At 32.5% G+C, this 19009-nt stretch overlaps 2 protein-coding genes across 2 annotated transcripts; both read left to right on the forward strand.

Annotated features, from left to right (window-relative positions):
- Nucleotides 1–7827: 7827 nt before the first annotated feature.
- On the forward strand, nucleotides 7828–16260 carry LOC134694566 (uncharacterized). Its single transcript, XM_063555580.1, has 2 exons — nucleotides 7828–7978; nucleotides 14762–16260. Exons 1-2 carry the CDS (start codon nucleotides 7828–7830, stop codon nucleotides 16258–16260), a joined length of 1650 nt encoding a protein of 549 aa, XP_063411650.1.
- Nucleotides 16261–16399: 139 nt separating this feature from the next.
- Nucleotides 16400–17626, forward strand: LOC134694567 (ankyrin repeat domain-containing protein 50-like). Its single transcript, XM_063555581.1, has one exon. It carries the CDS (start codon nucleotides 16400–16402, stop codon nucleotides 17624–17626), a length of 1227 nt encoding a protein of 408 aa, XP_063411651.1.
- The last annotated feature ends 1383 nt before the right edge of the window (nucleotides 17627–19009 follow it).

The raw sequence follows: 19009 nt of genomic DNA on the forward strand, positions 1-19009 counted from the left end.
GCAAATATTTAGAGATGCAAGATCGATGGTATAAAGATTTAATAGTAAAATTATCATGATTTATTTTGTAAATCAGATCATTGTAGATATATGTAGTATCACTCAAAACAGCTTGAGTTTGCTCCTCAGAGGAAACCTTATGACGTTGTGTACCTTGCTTATAGGCTTCATATTTTTGCAAAATATACAAACAAACAAATCAGAATGAGTTGTAGATCTACTACCCTCGTTAATATACGAGAAGAGACTGGTCGGTAGAATTGGTACATGTAGTACAAAGTCTTTGTACGGTCAAAAAATACTTTTGAAACGGTTATAGGAACTCTTATGATATTTTGTATTTTCAAATAGGATGTTTTCATTTTTTTCATATTCATCGATCCAGTCTTCTGTAAACTTCATCTTTTCATTTTCCCATTGAAAAATATGTCGTTTTTTTATAATTTTCAACTTATTTCTGAAATAAACGTCAATTTTACCAAAACTGTACAGTACGATTTTGTGACAACCAGGCAAAAATCAAAGTAAAATTATTATTCTTTAATTTAAAAAAGAAATTCGCCGTGTGGTAGGTGGGTGCATTGAAGTCCTTAACTAGAATTCTTTTTCAAATATTACACTCGCCTAAAACGCAACAAAAATGTTGTCAATCAAGCATCTTGATAATGTCAGTTTCAAAGAAAATTTGTTTGAATCAAAGTGTTTTTTTTACAAAGCAAAATTTATCTCTTTCCAAGACAAAATACTATATCTACGTTAGCTATTCTTTTAAATGAAACAAAGTCAGACACACAAAGCAATACATGTGTTTGTTGAGTTTGGTGGATGCTTTTTATGCTTCTGTGTTAAATATTTGTTGTTGTTTTTTAGATTGTTACACAGTGATGACTGCTGTACCCATATTTTGACAATTTGACCTATTATGTCTATTTTGTTCGCGCATCATTGTAAATATATTGGAGTTTGATACGACTGTCATATAAGTGAGAAGTTTATTGCTATACAACCAGGTTCAATCCACAATTTTCTACATTTGAAAATGTCTGTACCAAGTCAGGAATATAACAGTTGTTTTTTCATTTGATTTTGCCATTTGATTAGGAACTTTTTGTTTTGAGTTTTCCTCGGATTATTTTTGTTATTTAATCTATACAAACTCTTTCAATTTGTCTGTAAGTTTGAAATTGAAAATACTTGAGCGTTGAGGAAAGGTTACAAAAAGTCAAATGTGTTAATACTACTGCAAGATGAGATAGTCTTAGAATGTATAATACTTGCCAACCCTCCCGCTCAGCCAGGTTAAATTGTGAAAATCTCAAACTTGCTAGCACACTCCCGCTTTTGAATATATTAACATTGAATGAATAGTCAACATTAATCACGTTTTTGTGTCACTAATGAGGGTTGCTGTTACCTGTACCATCAGAAATTAAACGGCTTCACTTGACAGTTTGGGTGTCAAACAAAAGACTTATAGACGATCATTAACGACTTTTGCCTCAAGCTTTGTGTTATTGAAAACACTTCAAAGAAATTTCGGGTTACTTCCCCTTGTTATATCCTGTTTTAAATGACCCTCCTTAAAAATGTGAATTGATAAAACAATATAAACTATTTCTCGTTTTGTTTATATAGATTAGACCGTTGGTTTTCCTGTTTGAATGGTTTTACACTAGTAATTGTGGGGCCCTTTATAGCTTGTTGTTCGGTGTGAGCCAAGGCTCCGTGTTGAAGGCCGTACTTTAACCTATAATGGTTTAATTTTTAAATTGTTATTTGGATGGAGAGTTGTCTCATTGGCACTCACACCACATCTTCCTATATCTATATAAATACTTATTGAACAAAGAATCATAAAAAGATTAAAATTAAATGATTTTTTATGGCTTAGGACAAACAAAAAATAATTTGCAAATCAATTAAAAGGTCTTTACTTCTATTCAATGTTTAAATTGAAATTTATTAGAAACGAATTGAACATTTAATGAAATATAATCCGACCGTTCAAGGTCTGTTTAGCCGGTCAGGGTAACGGTTGTTAAAATCTTCAATATATTTTATGAAATGCAGTTGTGATACATATAGTACACTATCTGTTGTGAAACAGACATATCATATTGAAAAGCTGTCTTGATAGGATGCAAATGTCAAAGATAATAAAACAGGAAATAAACAAACATTGCACCTTGTAGAGGATATAACCATGATTCAAGAAATAAAGTATTTATATCTATTAACTCTTTATATATGTGTTTTGTAAATGAATAAATATAAAGGCCATATATTTCACTTGAAAATGAAGGTCGTGCAAATTCTCCCCTTCAACTGCCATAGCTGACGGGGATATCTCCCGCTTTGAAGGACTCAGAGGTTGGCAGGTTTAGATTGTATGTACTCAAAACGATCTCTGGAATTTGCAAGTATTCACATCTGATTCTCGCAACCTCTTGAATAGGCAGTTTAACGATAACTTTGAAGCCCGGCTTTGATTGCTGATAACATGATGTTAATAATTTAAATAGAGGTTTCGTGGAGCACTCGGAAGACCCAGGACTATACCGTTGTCTGTTAGGACACTTACAATGTATATAGTTTAGGTATCCAATACAAGATGGAAGATTTAGTTCTTTATCTTTGGTTGATATTCCAAAGGAACATAGAACAGATCTTCTAATATCCAGAATTTTCTCGTTCGTAAGTGTCTTGAGGGTAAATGTTGAGTTTCCAAGTGAATGGGCAATCCCTTATACATTTATCAAGCATTTATGTAATGATATTTACACAAAAAAGCGATGTTATTTGGGGCTTTACCTGCGGGGACAAGAACATGTTTGTCATAGAGGTAGGACAAGTGTTTTGAAACAATTGGGTCGTTGAAAATTGATGTAGCGTGGGTATTGATAGGCCCATTTAGTTATTTATATATATACATATATTTATACACCGAATGTTTTTAGCACAACATCCTGTCCACAAGTTAACAATTTTTTTTTCTGTGACGTATTAAATTTATATTAAGATCCATTTTGTTACATCTTGTGATCAATATTATTTGGCAATCGCCAATGGCAGTCAAGGGTTAAAAAACATCAGTTGTTCGACCTGTTTGTCAAATGCGTTTTGTTTAAATATACTTTTTCACTCTTTTGGTCTTTTTGTGCTGTTTTTAGACCCTTCTACAACGAAATTTGTTTTACATGCACACGTATAACAATTGCGGTTTTTATCCAACGCATTCATAGGTTTGAACGTAGTTTTCAATTTAGACTCGTATATATATTTATATATATATAAACGCCTAAAAAGTGTACAAAACAACACCAATAACACCAAAAGGAACTATAAAGGTAATTATTTATAAATATTTCGGATAACAGATATCCTTCGTCAGTTTGATTCTGATGTTAAATGAATCATCTTTAATCTAAGAAAATTAAAAGATGATTTCACCGAAAGCTTTACTTTTGTGAAGTTCAGGTGGTCGTGTGGTCTAGCGGGACGACTGCAGTGCAGGCGATTTGGTGTCACGATATCACAGTAGCATGGGTTCGAATCATGGCGAGGGAAGAACCAAAAATTTACAGATCTAACATTGTGTTAGATCTCTAAATTTGCTTTCGCAAATTTTTTGTTCTTCCCTCGCCGGGATTCGAACCCATGCTACTGTGATATCGTGACACCAAATCGCCTGCACTGCAGCCGTCCCGCTAGACCACACGACCACCTGGGCTCTCAAAAAAAGAGCTTTCGCTGGCCATGTGTTACCTTGCCACGTCAGTTTTAATCTAGCGGCGTACTACAGTATATGATATATAAGGCATGAAGATGTTATAGATCAGCTAAATGATCTATAGTAAAGAATCCTACAGATTAATGTAAGATACAGTCACAGAAAATAATTATAATCATAAGTACGTCTGAGTCAGTGACAACCCTACAACAGATGTATCCATCGGATCGACATCAATGATAGGGATACATGGCTGTGTACATAATGTATATACAACTCGTCTAAACATCAACCCAACAATGTTAGATCTGTAAATTTGCTTTCGCAATTTTTTGGTTCTTCCCTCGCAGGGATCCGAACCCATGCTACTGTGATATCGTGACACCAAATCGCCTGCACTGCAGCCGTCCCGCTAGACCACACGACCACGTGGGCTCTCAAAAAAGAGCTTTCGCTGGCCATGTGTTACCTTTCCACGTCAGTTTTAATCTAGCGGCGTACTACAGTACATGATATATAAAGCATGGAGATGTTATTGTTACAGATATATATATATATATATAATTAGTGAAGTTAACATTATTTTTTTTTATTAAAATATAAATTAAACAGCATGTAAAGCTATTTAATAAATTGAAATGAATAATGAATCCTAATTTATTTTGTATAATAAATAATTCAAGATAATTATGATATCATAATTTCCATAGCAATCCTTGATAACTTTTTAAAAAAGTGAATGTGTTCCAAACATTTTATTTCAATTCAAGTTAAATAACCTTTTTCCAAATTGAAGGAATGACATATACAAGAAGCGCTTTAATAAGATTTAATTATTTCGGTACATGTGTTTTGTACAGTTTAAAAGAAAGCTCTATGTTTTTTTAAACATGTGTATTCCTTATCTAGTGAATTCAAAAGGCCTTGCGATTTACAGGACGAGGCATTTTGGATAAAGGTGATTTAGAGTTTATACTCTCTGAACAGATATGATCTTTTTAATGAGTTTACACACGCATGAGGTATAACTTTATACTTCAATACTAACCAGAAGAACTATTTGATTAATTCCTTTAGTTTTTATCCCTTTTTGATATATATATTATATATAAGTACGTCTGAGTCAGTGACAACCCTACAACAGATGTATCCATCGGATCGCCATCAATGATGGTGATACATGATTGTGTACATAATGTATATACAACTCGTCTAAACATCAACCCAACAATGTTAGATCTGTAAATTTGCTTTCGCGAAAGCAAATTTACAGATCTAACATTGTTGGGTTGATGTTTAGACGAGTTGTATATTATATATAATATATTCCAAATTATAATAAAACATATATTTCGGACTGGTCGAGTAAAAAGCAGTACAGTCGAGTACAGATATAGGTAATTTCAGACTTTTACTGGTTTGTAGTGCATGGTATACCCATATGTTGGTGCAACCTTTTGTATGAACAGTTATGGGATATTGACACACAAGTCAATCCTCATTCACACAAAGTGCTGAAGGTAGTGTGAAGCTTCAATATATCAATCATTCACACAACCGAGTCCTAGCAATCTTGATTTACAGGGTAGGCTAATTTCATTGAATTAAACATCATTATGGTATATAGCTATGATAAATAATAATGTTAAAAAGTATTACCAACACCATCTATTCATTTCTAGGCTGTCGGTCGATTGGGAGGTCAAACAATGAATCAAGAGTGTCAAAAGCTTAAGCTGAAAATCTTAGATCAGACTAATCAGGAAATTATATTGGAAATCAAACAATTGCTGCAAGAAATGAAAGAACTGAGACAATTAATAGACAGTTTGGGAAATGAACACTCAATAGTGTCAAAAAATTTAATAGAATTACAAACCTCCTACAGTAATTTACAAACATCCCACACAACTTTACAGAAAGAACACTTAGAAGCTATCGGAATTTTAGAAGACCCAGTACCAAAGAACATCAGAGGTATTGTATTCTATTTGATACAGATCAAAGTAGATTATTATTGATAGCTGAAGGTAAATTTTTCATAACTGTTCAATTTATCATATATTTGTCCATGCTTTAATTCTATGTTGATCTGTTGATCTACTTAGTGATGTCAAAATGTATTTATGTCTTAAGGTAATACTTTTTGATTGCTGCTTTCTCTTTACATCATGAAAATAGTTAGGCATGGCAAACTTTTTATTTTATTCTATTTTTTTTGGTAAACGATCAGGGGTCTGTTGTTCAACTTGTGATTAAATAAATCATATGATTTATTTCAATCAGTCGTTATAAGTTAATCGCGTGATTAGTAAATACAATGATTAAATTTTGTTGTTCAACTTATTTGAATCATTTTATTTACTAATCATGCGATTAACTTTTAATCATATGATTAAGTTTGAGTAGTAAACAAGGGTTTCCCAAAATGCATTGTAAATCAGGGCCTATATAATTTCCCTTTCTGCTTTAAATTATAACATTCTTCTTTTAACCAGTTTTTTGGTGCCACTAATTATTGAATAAATATCTTATAACATGTTCATTTTTTTTATGGAAACATTTTCTTAATATTTGAGATGTGTTTTCAGTTCAAAATGAAATGTGCTTTCAACAATGCACAAATAATGTCAGTGAATGGAAAAGGTTATATGCATTTGTTTACCATGAAAATGGTTTAGGGTACATATAATAATCAACTTTTGCATTTCACTTTGAATAATGATTACCATGACTATAGGGCAAGAGTTTTTCATTTGATGTTTATGAATCTTGGTATCTCAAATGATAAGGTCATGCAGGTGGTCGAAAAAAAAATAAAACCCACATTCAATGAGGATCTTGAAATTTTGTTTCTATCATTGTTAAAATAGTTTTATCATTCAGCGTATGGTTGTTCTAACTCGGATACAATGTCAGTGATTGTCGTCGGTCCTCAATAAACATGTATCATTTTGACCATGATTTTCATGGAATTTGATGTCAGACGACAGCGACAGTGTAGTTTCTGTTGTTAATTTAGTACAATCTTCTACACATGTTTGATATCGGTTTTTGTTTAATAAATGACAAATCTCCATTAATTGACGCGTTGGTGAAGAGTGCTTTCTTCCACGTCCGCATTTCATCAAGTACGGCATGTCAAGTTAACAGTTAAGATAATTAATTATAAGTTGATGGTATACAGTATAAAATATGTATAAAAAAAACTGTGATCGATTGTAGTTCAAACGTCATAATACAGTGTGACAATTTTTAATATTCAATGTTCTTTGTGTTATAGCATATGACTCCTGGGGGAGGGGGTTCTACTTCAATACTTTATTGATAGGGGGTGCTGCTGGGGTTATTTACTCCACCCTTTTTCAAACACCTTGGATTACATATTTCAAACGATGGCACTTGGCATAAACATATTGATTTAATAACCGAAAAGGCATAAAAACGACTGAATATATAAAAAAGAAGATGTGGTATGATTGCCAATGAGACAACTATCCACAAAAAATCAAAATGACACAAACATTAACAACTATAGGTCACCGTACTGCCTTCAACAATGCCTTCAACAATGCGCAGATGGGTCGAGTGCACCTTACATTGATATAGACGTACAATTTATTGCTCCTGTTATTGTGTTATTATTTCTATAGGATTTGGATATTACCAGCCGGATTAAGTAAATATAACTATTATAACAGTAATGTAAGTTAAATTACTGACATTTTTGAGAATTATTTTGCGTTTTATTGTTGTTTTGTGAACTTTACTATTCTTCTTGTGAAAATTTAGGTACCTATCAGGGAAATCATTATGGAAAAATTGCCGAAGCCTTTAGTCGCCTTAATTAACAGAATTATTGATGATTATGAGCAACTGACATGGAATTCTCATTATGTAGGTGACAAAATGCGCATTTCATTGGTTTGGACAAGAGGTGATTTAATACACGTGAATCGTGGAGTAAAACATAAGTCAAGATCAAATAGAGAGAGAGACAATAAAAGGATGAAACATGGAAGGAAAGAGCAGAAAATACAAACAATGACGTTGATAAGACATTTAATGGCGATAATCAGGATAATTCAGAAGTTATAATGGACTCGGAAGGTGAATTACAATACGATGGTCATTTAGATCACCCATTAGTAGCCCCTAAGCAGATAAACATTACACCTGTAAGGAATGTTGTTCAACCGGTTGTGATGAAAGGTGTTCAGCCGATTAGTGTATCGCTGGTCAAAACAAGTAAGGACAATGAAATAATGGGAAGAATAGTGTGTAACGGTTCGAGAAATAAAAAGAATGTATACACCGAAGTTGAAAATATAGAAAATAATGAAAGAGACGAAATAAAAACAATCGATCCGAAATTGATAATTACTGGGAACAATCTTAGTACAGACAGTTATTATCACAAAATTGTATTTAATAGACGATCTGACGGAAGTTGCATAATAGGAAAAGTGAAAAACAGAGACACCGTAGTTATGTGTAGTTTAGCGACACGAGAAATCAGACATGTAAATTTGGTCAGCGAGAAATCGGACTTTGAAAACGCAATGTATTGCGTTAATAGATTTAACGACGTAAGAAAATGGGACACTTGTGACATTGACTGTTACGTACGTGACATTCCAAGGATGGAAAGATACGCGGAGAAATATAGACTGTGTTCATGATGTTTCGAATAATAAACAGTTAAGATGGAAAACAATATATGTTTATACACGGAAATTTTATTAAATAATTTTTGTGCCGGTGAATCAATATTCTGGTCTGGAAACCAACCGTTTTTATGTATCACATGGACAATAAAATTAAAATAGAACTTTTGCGTATGTAAACATTTAATGTTTTTTTTTTCTTTTTTCTTGAATTGTTTCAAATGTTTTTTTTTTTATTGTTTATATAAAAAGAAAAAAAGGAAAAAATAAAGAAAAGTTTTATAATCTGACAGTGAATTCGAAGTTAGTGGAAAATATTTCACGCAATATTGTTATATAAAATGTCGAATGTTATCATTTCAGAGACAGGACAATAAGTTATATGAATGTTTTCATTTAGATGTGTATTTTCAAACTGTGATATGTATATATGAAGTGTGATCATAATAAAGATAAAAAAAAACAAAAAAACAATGAGCAAAACCCCTACTGCATAGTCAGCTATAAGAGGACCCGATAAAACAATGTAAAACAATTCAAACTAGAAAACTAACGGCCTTATTTATGTAAAAAAAAAATGAAAAAAAACCAAATATGTAACACATAAACAAACGACAACCACTGAATTACAGGCTCCTGACTTGGGACAGGCACTTACATAAATAATGTGCGGGGTTAAACATGTTAGCGGGATCACAACCCTCCCCTAACCTTGGTTCTACGAAAATTAAAAATCATCCTTGACAGACGAACACTCCTATATACCTAATATATATAAGACCAATATTAGAATATGCTGATGTCATCTGGGACAACAACACACATATTTTGATTGATAAGATTGAAAAAGTACAAACAGAGGCTGCCAGGATCGTAACTGGGGGTACTAGGTCTGTGTCCCTAGAGATATTCTATCTCGAAACGGGTTGGGAAAAGCTCAAAGATCGAAGGGAGCCCCACATATCAATTTATTTTTGCAAGATGACAAATAATATTACTCCAGAATGTTTATGAACCTTAGTTCCAGAATCCCATGCAACCATACATAATCATAACACGAGAATCTCGTCCCTAATCCCCCTGTTCGAATTATTATTTAGCGGCAACTGTACGTTCATAAAATCTCCTCCCTGAGAATGCGCAGACCAGTACTTCGGTGAGGGCATTCAGGAATTGTGTTCAGTCTCGGGTAACTTAACCTCCAAATACTTTTACATTGGTAAGCGATTAGGTCAAATTTATCACTCAAGACTTCGTATATATTGTTTAAAATATAGTGGCCTCGCAAATTTGGTTATGTGGTGCTATAGAAACAACAGCGCATCACTTATTGCACTGCATCCGATGTCACATTATGCGTGATCAGCAATTTTATAACATCAATATCATACATTTTTTTTGGCTACACAGTTCAACGGATTTCAGCTACTAACATAACATGGAAATATTCTTAACAGTTTAAACATTTATGCTCAGTAGCAAAAGGTTTGTCATATGATAGCACACATCTTGCGTCCGTTCAGAAACATGACCTGCATGTACCAGTCGCTTAGAACACGACCATATAACAAATGGTCAATAAAAATTACCAGTGTAATTTGCTCTATGGGATATCTACATGACCCTTATTTTTAATATTGATGCAATTTACACTTTTTTTTCAGTTTGAAAATACTGATTTTTCCTTGAAACTTTTCTTTGACCTTCTTTCAGTTAAAAAACAATTGCCATGTTTGGTGACTACCTTCGTGCGACGTATTTACTAGAAATGAATATTTGACATATCCAGGGTTTTCTAATGCTCGGAATTTATTCAAAAACATTTGAACTATTTACTATATATCAGTGTTTTTGGATTTTTATTATAAATGAATTTGATAACATTTTTCAAGGTAATGAAACACATGCGTAAAACAATTTTGCGCATGCACAAGCTATTTATATTCATAAAGAGCGATTGGTATGCACTACCAGGGAACACTGGTATACATCGTAGTTCATCTCATTACTCTATAAATCGAGGCTCTTCTAAAGCGGTTCAAGTAAGTGTAACTTCTATGATGCCACTGTTTGAAAACACTCCGATTCAGTTGCATTTTTTACTTGCATGAGACTTATGAAGACGAAACGCGCGTCTGGCGTATACAATTAGAATCTTGGTACTTTTGATAACTATTTATCCATTCGATTGGTGTGTTTGAGCTTTTGATTTTGCCATTTGATTAGGAACATTATATTTTGAAAGTTCCTCGGAGTTAAGTATTTTAGTGATTTATTTTAATGTCACTTAGTATGATGGTGTAACGAGTTTTGACGAAGTTATGTATTGTTATGCCATTGATGTGACCTCAACTTTTGATGAAATAAGTATAAGGGTAATCGACTAGATTCAAAACAGGAATCAACAAATATGCATATATTACGATTAAATTTAGATTGCCATATTTTTGAAAACATAATCGTGTCCGGCTTTTCGAACTAAGTATAATAAGGGTTAATCACATATAAGCATATCATATTATACGACTATTCGATATAAGGAATACAAATTCACAAATAGGACATGATGCACTTGATGTATAGATTCTGCGTACTGACGTTGTTTATCATATTAACAACTTCTTATATTGTTTTTTTATTTGTCTTTGTTCTATTATTATTACTTTGACTGTTTGGTCCGTTTTATGTGATATCAATTTGACCTGGCTCGGTACTTAAACATCCCGTCAATGTTTTTGTATTATCTTTCTGCTGGAGTGTTTTGTATGTGGGTCTTTTGGTGCTTGCAGCTCCTACTCACACTTTATCAAACGTCATCAGTGTCTGATCAGAAAGTTGTTGAACCAGAAGTATGGCACAGAACGTCTTGTCTTGTTTTCTTAAAGAGTTTATCGGAAGGTACCAAGACCTTGTCGATAAATATTCTGTATCAACTTCACAAATAGTACATGATGCACTTGATGTATAGATTCTGCGTACTGACGTTGTTTATCATCTTAACAAATTCTTATATTGTTTTTTATTTGTCTTTGTTCTATTATTATTATTACTTTGACTGTTTGGTCCGTTTTATGTGATATTAATTTGACCTGGCTCGGTACTTAAACATCCCGTCAATGTTTTTGTATTATCTCTCTGCTGGAGTGTTTTGTATGTTGATCTTTTTGTGTTTCTATGGTTTATATGACATGACACTGCATTTTTAAATATGCCAGCATAATGGTATTGTTCTTGTTTATGTCATAATGATATTGTTCTATTATAAATTCGAAAATCCTTTGAAGAACAAAAAAATGTTTACTCGTGTAGTAATATTAACCACATATGGATTCTTAAAAATTATAAAGAACCCGGATTATTTTCTGTCTCAATCGATTCATGACTGAATATAATACACAGGGTATAATGCCCGTTTTTCATTTTAATATTAAAAAACAAAGCATTCAGAAGAAATCAGAAAAAAAGTGTTGACTATACATCAGCTCAAGTTTAACCTGCTCTGATATTATCAACCAAATCGGGTATTTGAATTTTTGCCCACATATATCAACATTTACAATTTTTCCTTCAATATGAGATATTAAATCTTTATAAATATTGTGTTGTTTCTGCCTGGTTTTTAAAGGTTAAGTTTTAACACAGTAATATATGACTTAGTAAAACAGACTGTTGCTAAATATCGTACCTTTTTCCGATTAGAGCACTCCTTATATCTTGCTTTACATTTATTGTTTTTGTGATGATATGATATACCACAATATTTACAAAAATAATTTGGCGTTGTTATTTTATTGACTTAATTATTTCTATACGCGAACACGAAATCTCGGAGTTAAAAAGGTATGCAAATGTTATGTAAATGTATTCAGAGATCAGCATTTACAAACATTAACGAACAACTGCTTAAAGTTATTGTCTTTTACGTGATGTAAATATCAACGTTTCTTATGCTCTGATATGACAAATATAGCTGTTGTGGGGAGTTGGTTATGCATTGTGGTATTATCATTTTTTATACTTATGTTTTAATAAAACAAAAGTCAATTCTACAACAAAGGTTCTTGAACTCCTGACTGTTTGATGCATGTACTGCATGAAATTCTTTATCGAGCAAAATCTTTTCTTCTTGGAAAATTTCCGATACAGAGTTATTCAGTAATGATTGTTAATTCGAATATCCTAAAGCAATATTTTCCTTCGAGTATCTCTTCGAAACTATTGGGAATGCACGGGTTATAATTCACTATGTTTATAAAACAGAATGTTTCTTTAAAAAAAAGGTATATATATATTTTAAAATAAAAAGTCCTTGGTACAGAAAATATAGTTTAAAAGTAAAACAAAACCACAAAAAATCACATCATAAATCGAACATTGTTTCTCTTAGCGCTTTCACCGCATCTCCTGCGGTTCATCAGACAGAATTGTTATCGTTGATGGCGTTGATGGCAACGACTTGTGAAGTTACGTTATAGTAACGACTTGTGACGTTACGTTATAGTAAAGTCATGCAGTAATTGTATATATCTAACGGAATTTCATTAACGGACCGCATTTCACTTCTTATTTAATGTCGGCTTATAAAGTTCACGTGGAATTTTATCTTCGGTCCACATCTTAAAAAATAGATATATTTTAAATTTTCCCTTTCCACATCGGTCAAAGTGTTCAGAAGAGGGAGACTTTCGAATTGACGGGTCCTTTATCTGCTGTTTCTGAACTCTCACTCTAAAGATTAGTCTATTTGTTTGAACTATGTACTTTTTATTAAAATTTGGACAGGTTGCACAATAAGTGACGGTTTCCGATTTACAGTTCATGCTTTTATTCGGTTTGATAAATGTACCGGATTTCAGAGTTTTACTTTGTCCCACGTCTAGCATTTCGCACGTTCTAAATCTTGGATCCCCGCTTTTTTGTATTTCTGCTACCTTCTGTTTACTGAATTGTGCTCGTGTGAGAAGTTTCTGCATATTTGGTTCTTGTCGACGGCTCCCAATAAGCTTTGATTTGTCGACAAGATCTTTTATTTTCTTTGATTTATGTAGAATAGGTAAAAATCCTTTAGATTATGAGTAATAACATAAAGCACAATGTCGAAAATAAGAAAACTGATACAGGAATATTCTAACAACCTTACCGATAAGGAAATAGATTATCTAAAAAATTTTGAGGTTAAAACCAGCAATTTTTACGGCCTTTTAGTCAAATGCGACCTGTTGGTCTAATGCGTTTAAACAAATACATATACACCAGTTTGTAGATAATTTAATGTAAATTTACGACATTAGAAATCATTGTTACGCAGATACAGTTAAGTCGGCTTCATATCTTGACTTACATCTAGAAATTGACAATGAGGGTCGGTTGAAGACAAAACTTTACGACAAAAGAGATGATTTCAGCTTTCCAATTGTGAACTTTCCATTTCTAAGTAGCAACATTCCAGCAGCACCTGCATACGGGGTATATATCTCCCAATTGATACGATATTCCCGTGCTTGCATTTCCTATCATGATTTTCTTGATAGAGGGTTACTGCTCACAAGGAAGCTATTAAACCAAGAGTTCCAAATGGTGAAGTTGAAATCATCCCTTCGTAAATTTTACGGACGCCATCACGAGTTGGTTGACCGTTATGGAATAACCGTTTCACAAATGATATCGGATATTTTCCTTACGTCGTAACTACAATCCCCTTCCCTTTCATGAATTTGACCTACTGAATTAGACTATTTACCGGATTTGTAATCACATAAGCAACACGACGGGTGCCGCATGTGGAGCAGGATCTGCTTACCCTTCCGGAGCACCTGAGATCACCCCTAGTTTTTGGTGGGGTTTGTGTTGTTTATTCTTTAGTTTTCTATGTTGTGTCATGTGTACTATTGTTTTTCTGTTTGTGTTTTTCATTTTTAGCCATGGCGTTGTCAGTTTGTTTTAGATTTACGAGTTTGACTGTCCCTTTGGTATCTTTCGTCCCTCTTCTATACATGTTATAAGTATTTTGATTTCAGAGACAAGTGCCTGTGGTACTGATTTATAGTTATACTAGACAATACAATGCCTTATATATGTGTCTTGCTTTTAAGAGTAATTTTAAGGGGGCATTTTCAAATTAAAAACCCACATGTGATATGAATACCAATGAGACAAATCCACCTGTATAACCACAGGTCATCAACAATTGTATAGAGCACAACCGATACTGTATAGTAAGGTATGAAAAGTCATGCAAATAACAATATGTGGAATAACTTACACTTTTCACTTATTTTACTATTTGCCTATTTTTAATGGTTATGTATATGTCAAATAAGAAGTCTTTTTGTATTTTCAAGTAGCTGCACTTCATATATTTCAGACCAGATAAAGAAACAAATAAAAGACTGGAAAAAGAAAGATAAGATGTTTGTGTCTACAAGAGCCAGTGATTATGTCACGAAACAGTTACAGGACAACAGTTGTTTGACATTAACCGCCCCATCAGGAGTTGGAAAATCATTTATTGCAAGACATACAGCACTTGTATTGAAAAAGGAAGGATACAATATAATACCAGTGGAATTACCATCAGACATTAAAACTTACTATCAGCCTGGTAAACATACAGTCTTCATTGTAGATGATATTTGTGGAAATTTCACTGTGGACCAACAACAGATTGAGAACTGGAAACAATTGTTACCTGTGATTAACAGAGTTATTGAAGACAAATGTTGTAAGATTGTATCATGTAGATTACAAGTGTATAAAGATGATAAGTTTAATATATTATTGCCTTTTAAATCATGTGCATGTAACTTAATATCAAATAAGTTATGCCTCACATCTGTAGAAAACAAGAAAATAGCAAAAAGATATGGGATCTATATAAGCGTAAGGGAAATTGATGAGTTTTTACAAAATAGTGAGTTCTTCCCTCTTTTATGCTCTCTATATCATCCGTTCATTGTCTATCAGATTGAACTAGATAGTTTAAGTAGACATGGTGATGAAGGGAATTATAAGATATGCAGTCTTGTTTTATTACTTCTCTTTAATAATAAACTGGAAAAAAAATGGTTCCAGGGTAGAGTTACATATAAACAGCGACAAATCATAGAAGATACTTGTGGAGCCTGTCGATTAAACAGAAGTACTTCCAAGGTAGAACTGAAAGAGGCCTTACACACTCTAGATGGCACAATTGTATGTAAAACGAACGGTATTTTTAGAACTCTACATGATACACTTTTTGACTTTCTTGCATATTACTTTGGTCAGAAAATGATTGAATGTTTAATAGACCATGGTGATGATGAGTTGGTATATGAACGTTTCATTTGGCTGAAATCACCAGATGACAAGAAAAGCAACATAGACTTTATAATTGAAATACCAAATGATTATTTACCATCATATTTTGAGAGGTATATTAGGGACTGGTCAGCAGGAAAGGTAACATCTGTCTTCAGTAACAATAATATGAAAGTATTATCATTCAGGCAACTTTTTTTACAGTACTTACTACAACTTGATAAATCACAACAAGTTACATTAGCCAATACAAAGGATACATTGTTACCAAGATGGAGCAAAGGATCAGGTAATACCCCATTGATAATTAGTTGTTATTATGGTTATACTGATATGATACAGAGGTTGTTACACACTGATGTGGATTTAAATCAGTGTAGAAATGATGGGTGTAGTGGACTATACATGGCAACTTCTAAAGGACATACCCATATAGTAAGGTTACTATTAGAGAGGAATACTAATGTTAATATATGTTACAAGACAGGCTGTAGTCCTCTAAACATGGCATTTAAAAAAGGACATACTGATATAGTAAGGTTACTTTTAGAGAAAAAATCCTAATGTTAATCTAGTAAACAAAAATGGCTGTAGTCCTCTGTTCATGGCAAGTAAGGAAGGACATACGGATATAGTAAAGTTACTATTAAAGAAAAATTCAAACGTAAATCAATGTTGTAATGATGGATGCAGTCCTTTGTACATGGTAAGTAAGGAAGGACATACGGATATAGTAAATTTATTATTAAATTGGAATTCTGATGTAGATCAATGTGACAATGATGGATGTAGTCCTCTGTACTGGCCATGTTATAAAGGGAAAACTGATATAGTTAGGTTACTGTTAGAGAAAAATCCTAATGTTAATCTTATTAACAAAAATGGCTGTAGTCCTCTGTACTGGGCAAGTTATAAAGGTCATACTGATATCGTAAGGTTACTGGTAGAAAGGAATCCTAATGTTAATCAATTGAACAACGATGGCTGGAGTCCTCTGTACTGGGCAACTTATAAAGGACATACTGATATTGTTAAGTTATTGTTAGAGCTGAATCCTAATGTTAATCTGTGTTACAATGATGGATGTAGTCCTCTGTATATTGCAAGTCAGGAAGATCATACTGATATTGTGAAGTTACTTTTAGAGCAGGATCCGAATATTAATCTCTGTGACAATGATGGCTGTAGTCCTCTGTACATGGCAAGTCAGGAAGGTAATACTGATATAGTAAAGTTACTATTAGAGAATGATTCAAATGTTGATATATGTAACAAAGCTGGCTTTACACCTCTGAGTATGTCCTGTATTGGTAACCACTATTATATAGTACAGCTTTTGATTACACATAAACCAAACATTAATGCCCAGACATATGACGGAGGTAATGCTTTGTATTTCTGTGCAAAAAATGGAAACTTAGATATAACAAAGTTACTGTTAAAGAATAATGCTGATTGGTATGTCTGTATCCATAGTGAACTCTTCATAAAAGATACAGTTACCAAAAATCCGGGTATAACATTGGACAAGGAAAAACAGTCCTTATGTGATAGCCTTGTAAAGAATACATCATTACATGTAAAAGATTATGTCAATAAAAAGTCAGTAGATTATGCCTTTAATGTAGTAGCTGGTTCCTCTCCATTACACATTGCCTGTTTTATGGGTAGAATAGATGTTGTCAGATGCCTTCTGGATTACAATGCTAACATCAACATATCAAAAGAAGATGGAACAACACCATTAATTTATGCATGTGAAGTAGGACACGAGGATATTGTACGTTTATTGTTAAATAAAGGAGCAGATACACAGATAAGTAAACTGGATGGGCAATCGCCTTTACACATTGCAACAAATAATGGATATACATCGATAGTAGTCTTGTTAACAGAACAAACGAAGAAGGAGGACAAAATTTCTTCTTAACTATTGTTCTTTAGTCAGTTGCTTTCTATGAAATATATAGATAAAACACGCATGTTGAAATCTTATCTTTTAAACTTTTGTTGTTTTGTCGGTGCTTGTTTTGATGACATGTAACTATCATGCAGCACATCAGATTGCTGATGGTTGATTATTTGAAGTTTGTATATTAATTATAGCTATTCATTTAATTACTTTGTATCTATATTTTAGATTCATATTACATGAATATTTCTTAATTTTATTGTATTAAAGAAATAGAAGAAACATTTTAGATTTAAATACAGTAAAGCACTTTGTTGATACCAATGAATACAACTGTACCACACTTTGTAAACATTGTAATTCTATCATAACTTAGTTGTTTTCAATTACGTCTACCTGCTTGACAAGTCAGGTCATCAGGTTTGTCTTTAATATTTGATGTTAAGCTAAACATGCAATACTATACTAAATGTATGACTACTTTACAAGGTACATAAAAAGTTCACTATATGTTTATTATTATGTAAATATTGATTATTCATGTGTTGTGATGTTGCATTATTGTAGAAATGTAAAAGGTCGTAGGTATTTTTCCTTATGTCATTTATTTTTATTGTTTTAGTACATTTATTTTAGGCTGTGATTTTGTTCTGTACATTGTTTGCATATAAATATTCATGTAACAGGGTAAGGGTTAGGGTTATTTTTGTATTTGTATATTTTAAGTACATTGATTCCTTTTTTTTACTGTATATTGATTCCTTTTTTTTACTGTACATTGATTGCATGATTTTTATGTAACTGAAGTTTACAGACTTTATAATTCATAAAGTCGGTTATAAAGAAAGTACTAATTCAATTCGTTAAATTAAACTTCAATACAACAAAGTATTATGCGAGAGACGCTTCTTTGCTGTGCTAACATATTGTTTGTGTTAACTTTTAAAATATTCCAAACGAAGGATATTCATATTTATATTATAATATCTTGACATTTCGAAGATTCAAAACTTTGTTTTATTTTTAAATGTTTAAAATAACATAATTATTGAATTTTTAATATTTATGTACAGTTGTTATTTTGTCAATACAGTAATTTATATTTGTGTTTTTAAAGAAATACCTATTTTTGTGTCTACTTTGAATCGCTCTCATTGTGTTAAACATGTTTCAAATCATATATTTTTGTTGCAAAAGCGGGACATAGCGATCCTACATTACCGTGTCTGCAGCGGTGTCTCCAAATATTCGCTCAGTGCTTTAAGTTTTTGAAATTTGAATAACTTTCTTAAAATTGACGACTTCAAGTCTTAACCTCTGATTGCACTTGTGTTAGTTCCCAATTCAAATATAATCCGGCTTGTCACGTTATTACCGGTGACCTCAACATTGTTTATAACA

The sequence above is a fragment of the Mytilus trossulus genome, chromosome 13 (genome assembly GCF_036588685.1).
Source record: "Mytilus trossulus isolate FHL-02 chromosome 13, PNRI_Mtr1.1.1.hap1, whole genome shotgun sequence".
Lineage (NCBI taxonomy): Eukaryota > Metazoa > Mollusca > Bivalvia > Mytilida > Mytilidae > Mytilus > Mytilus trossulus.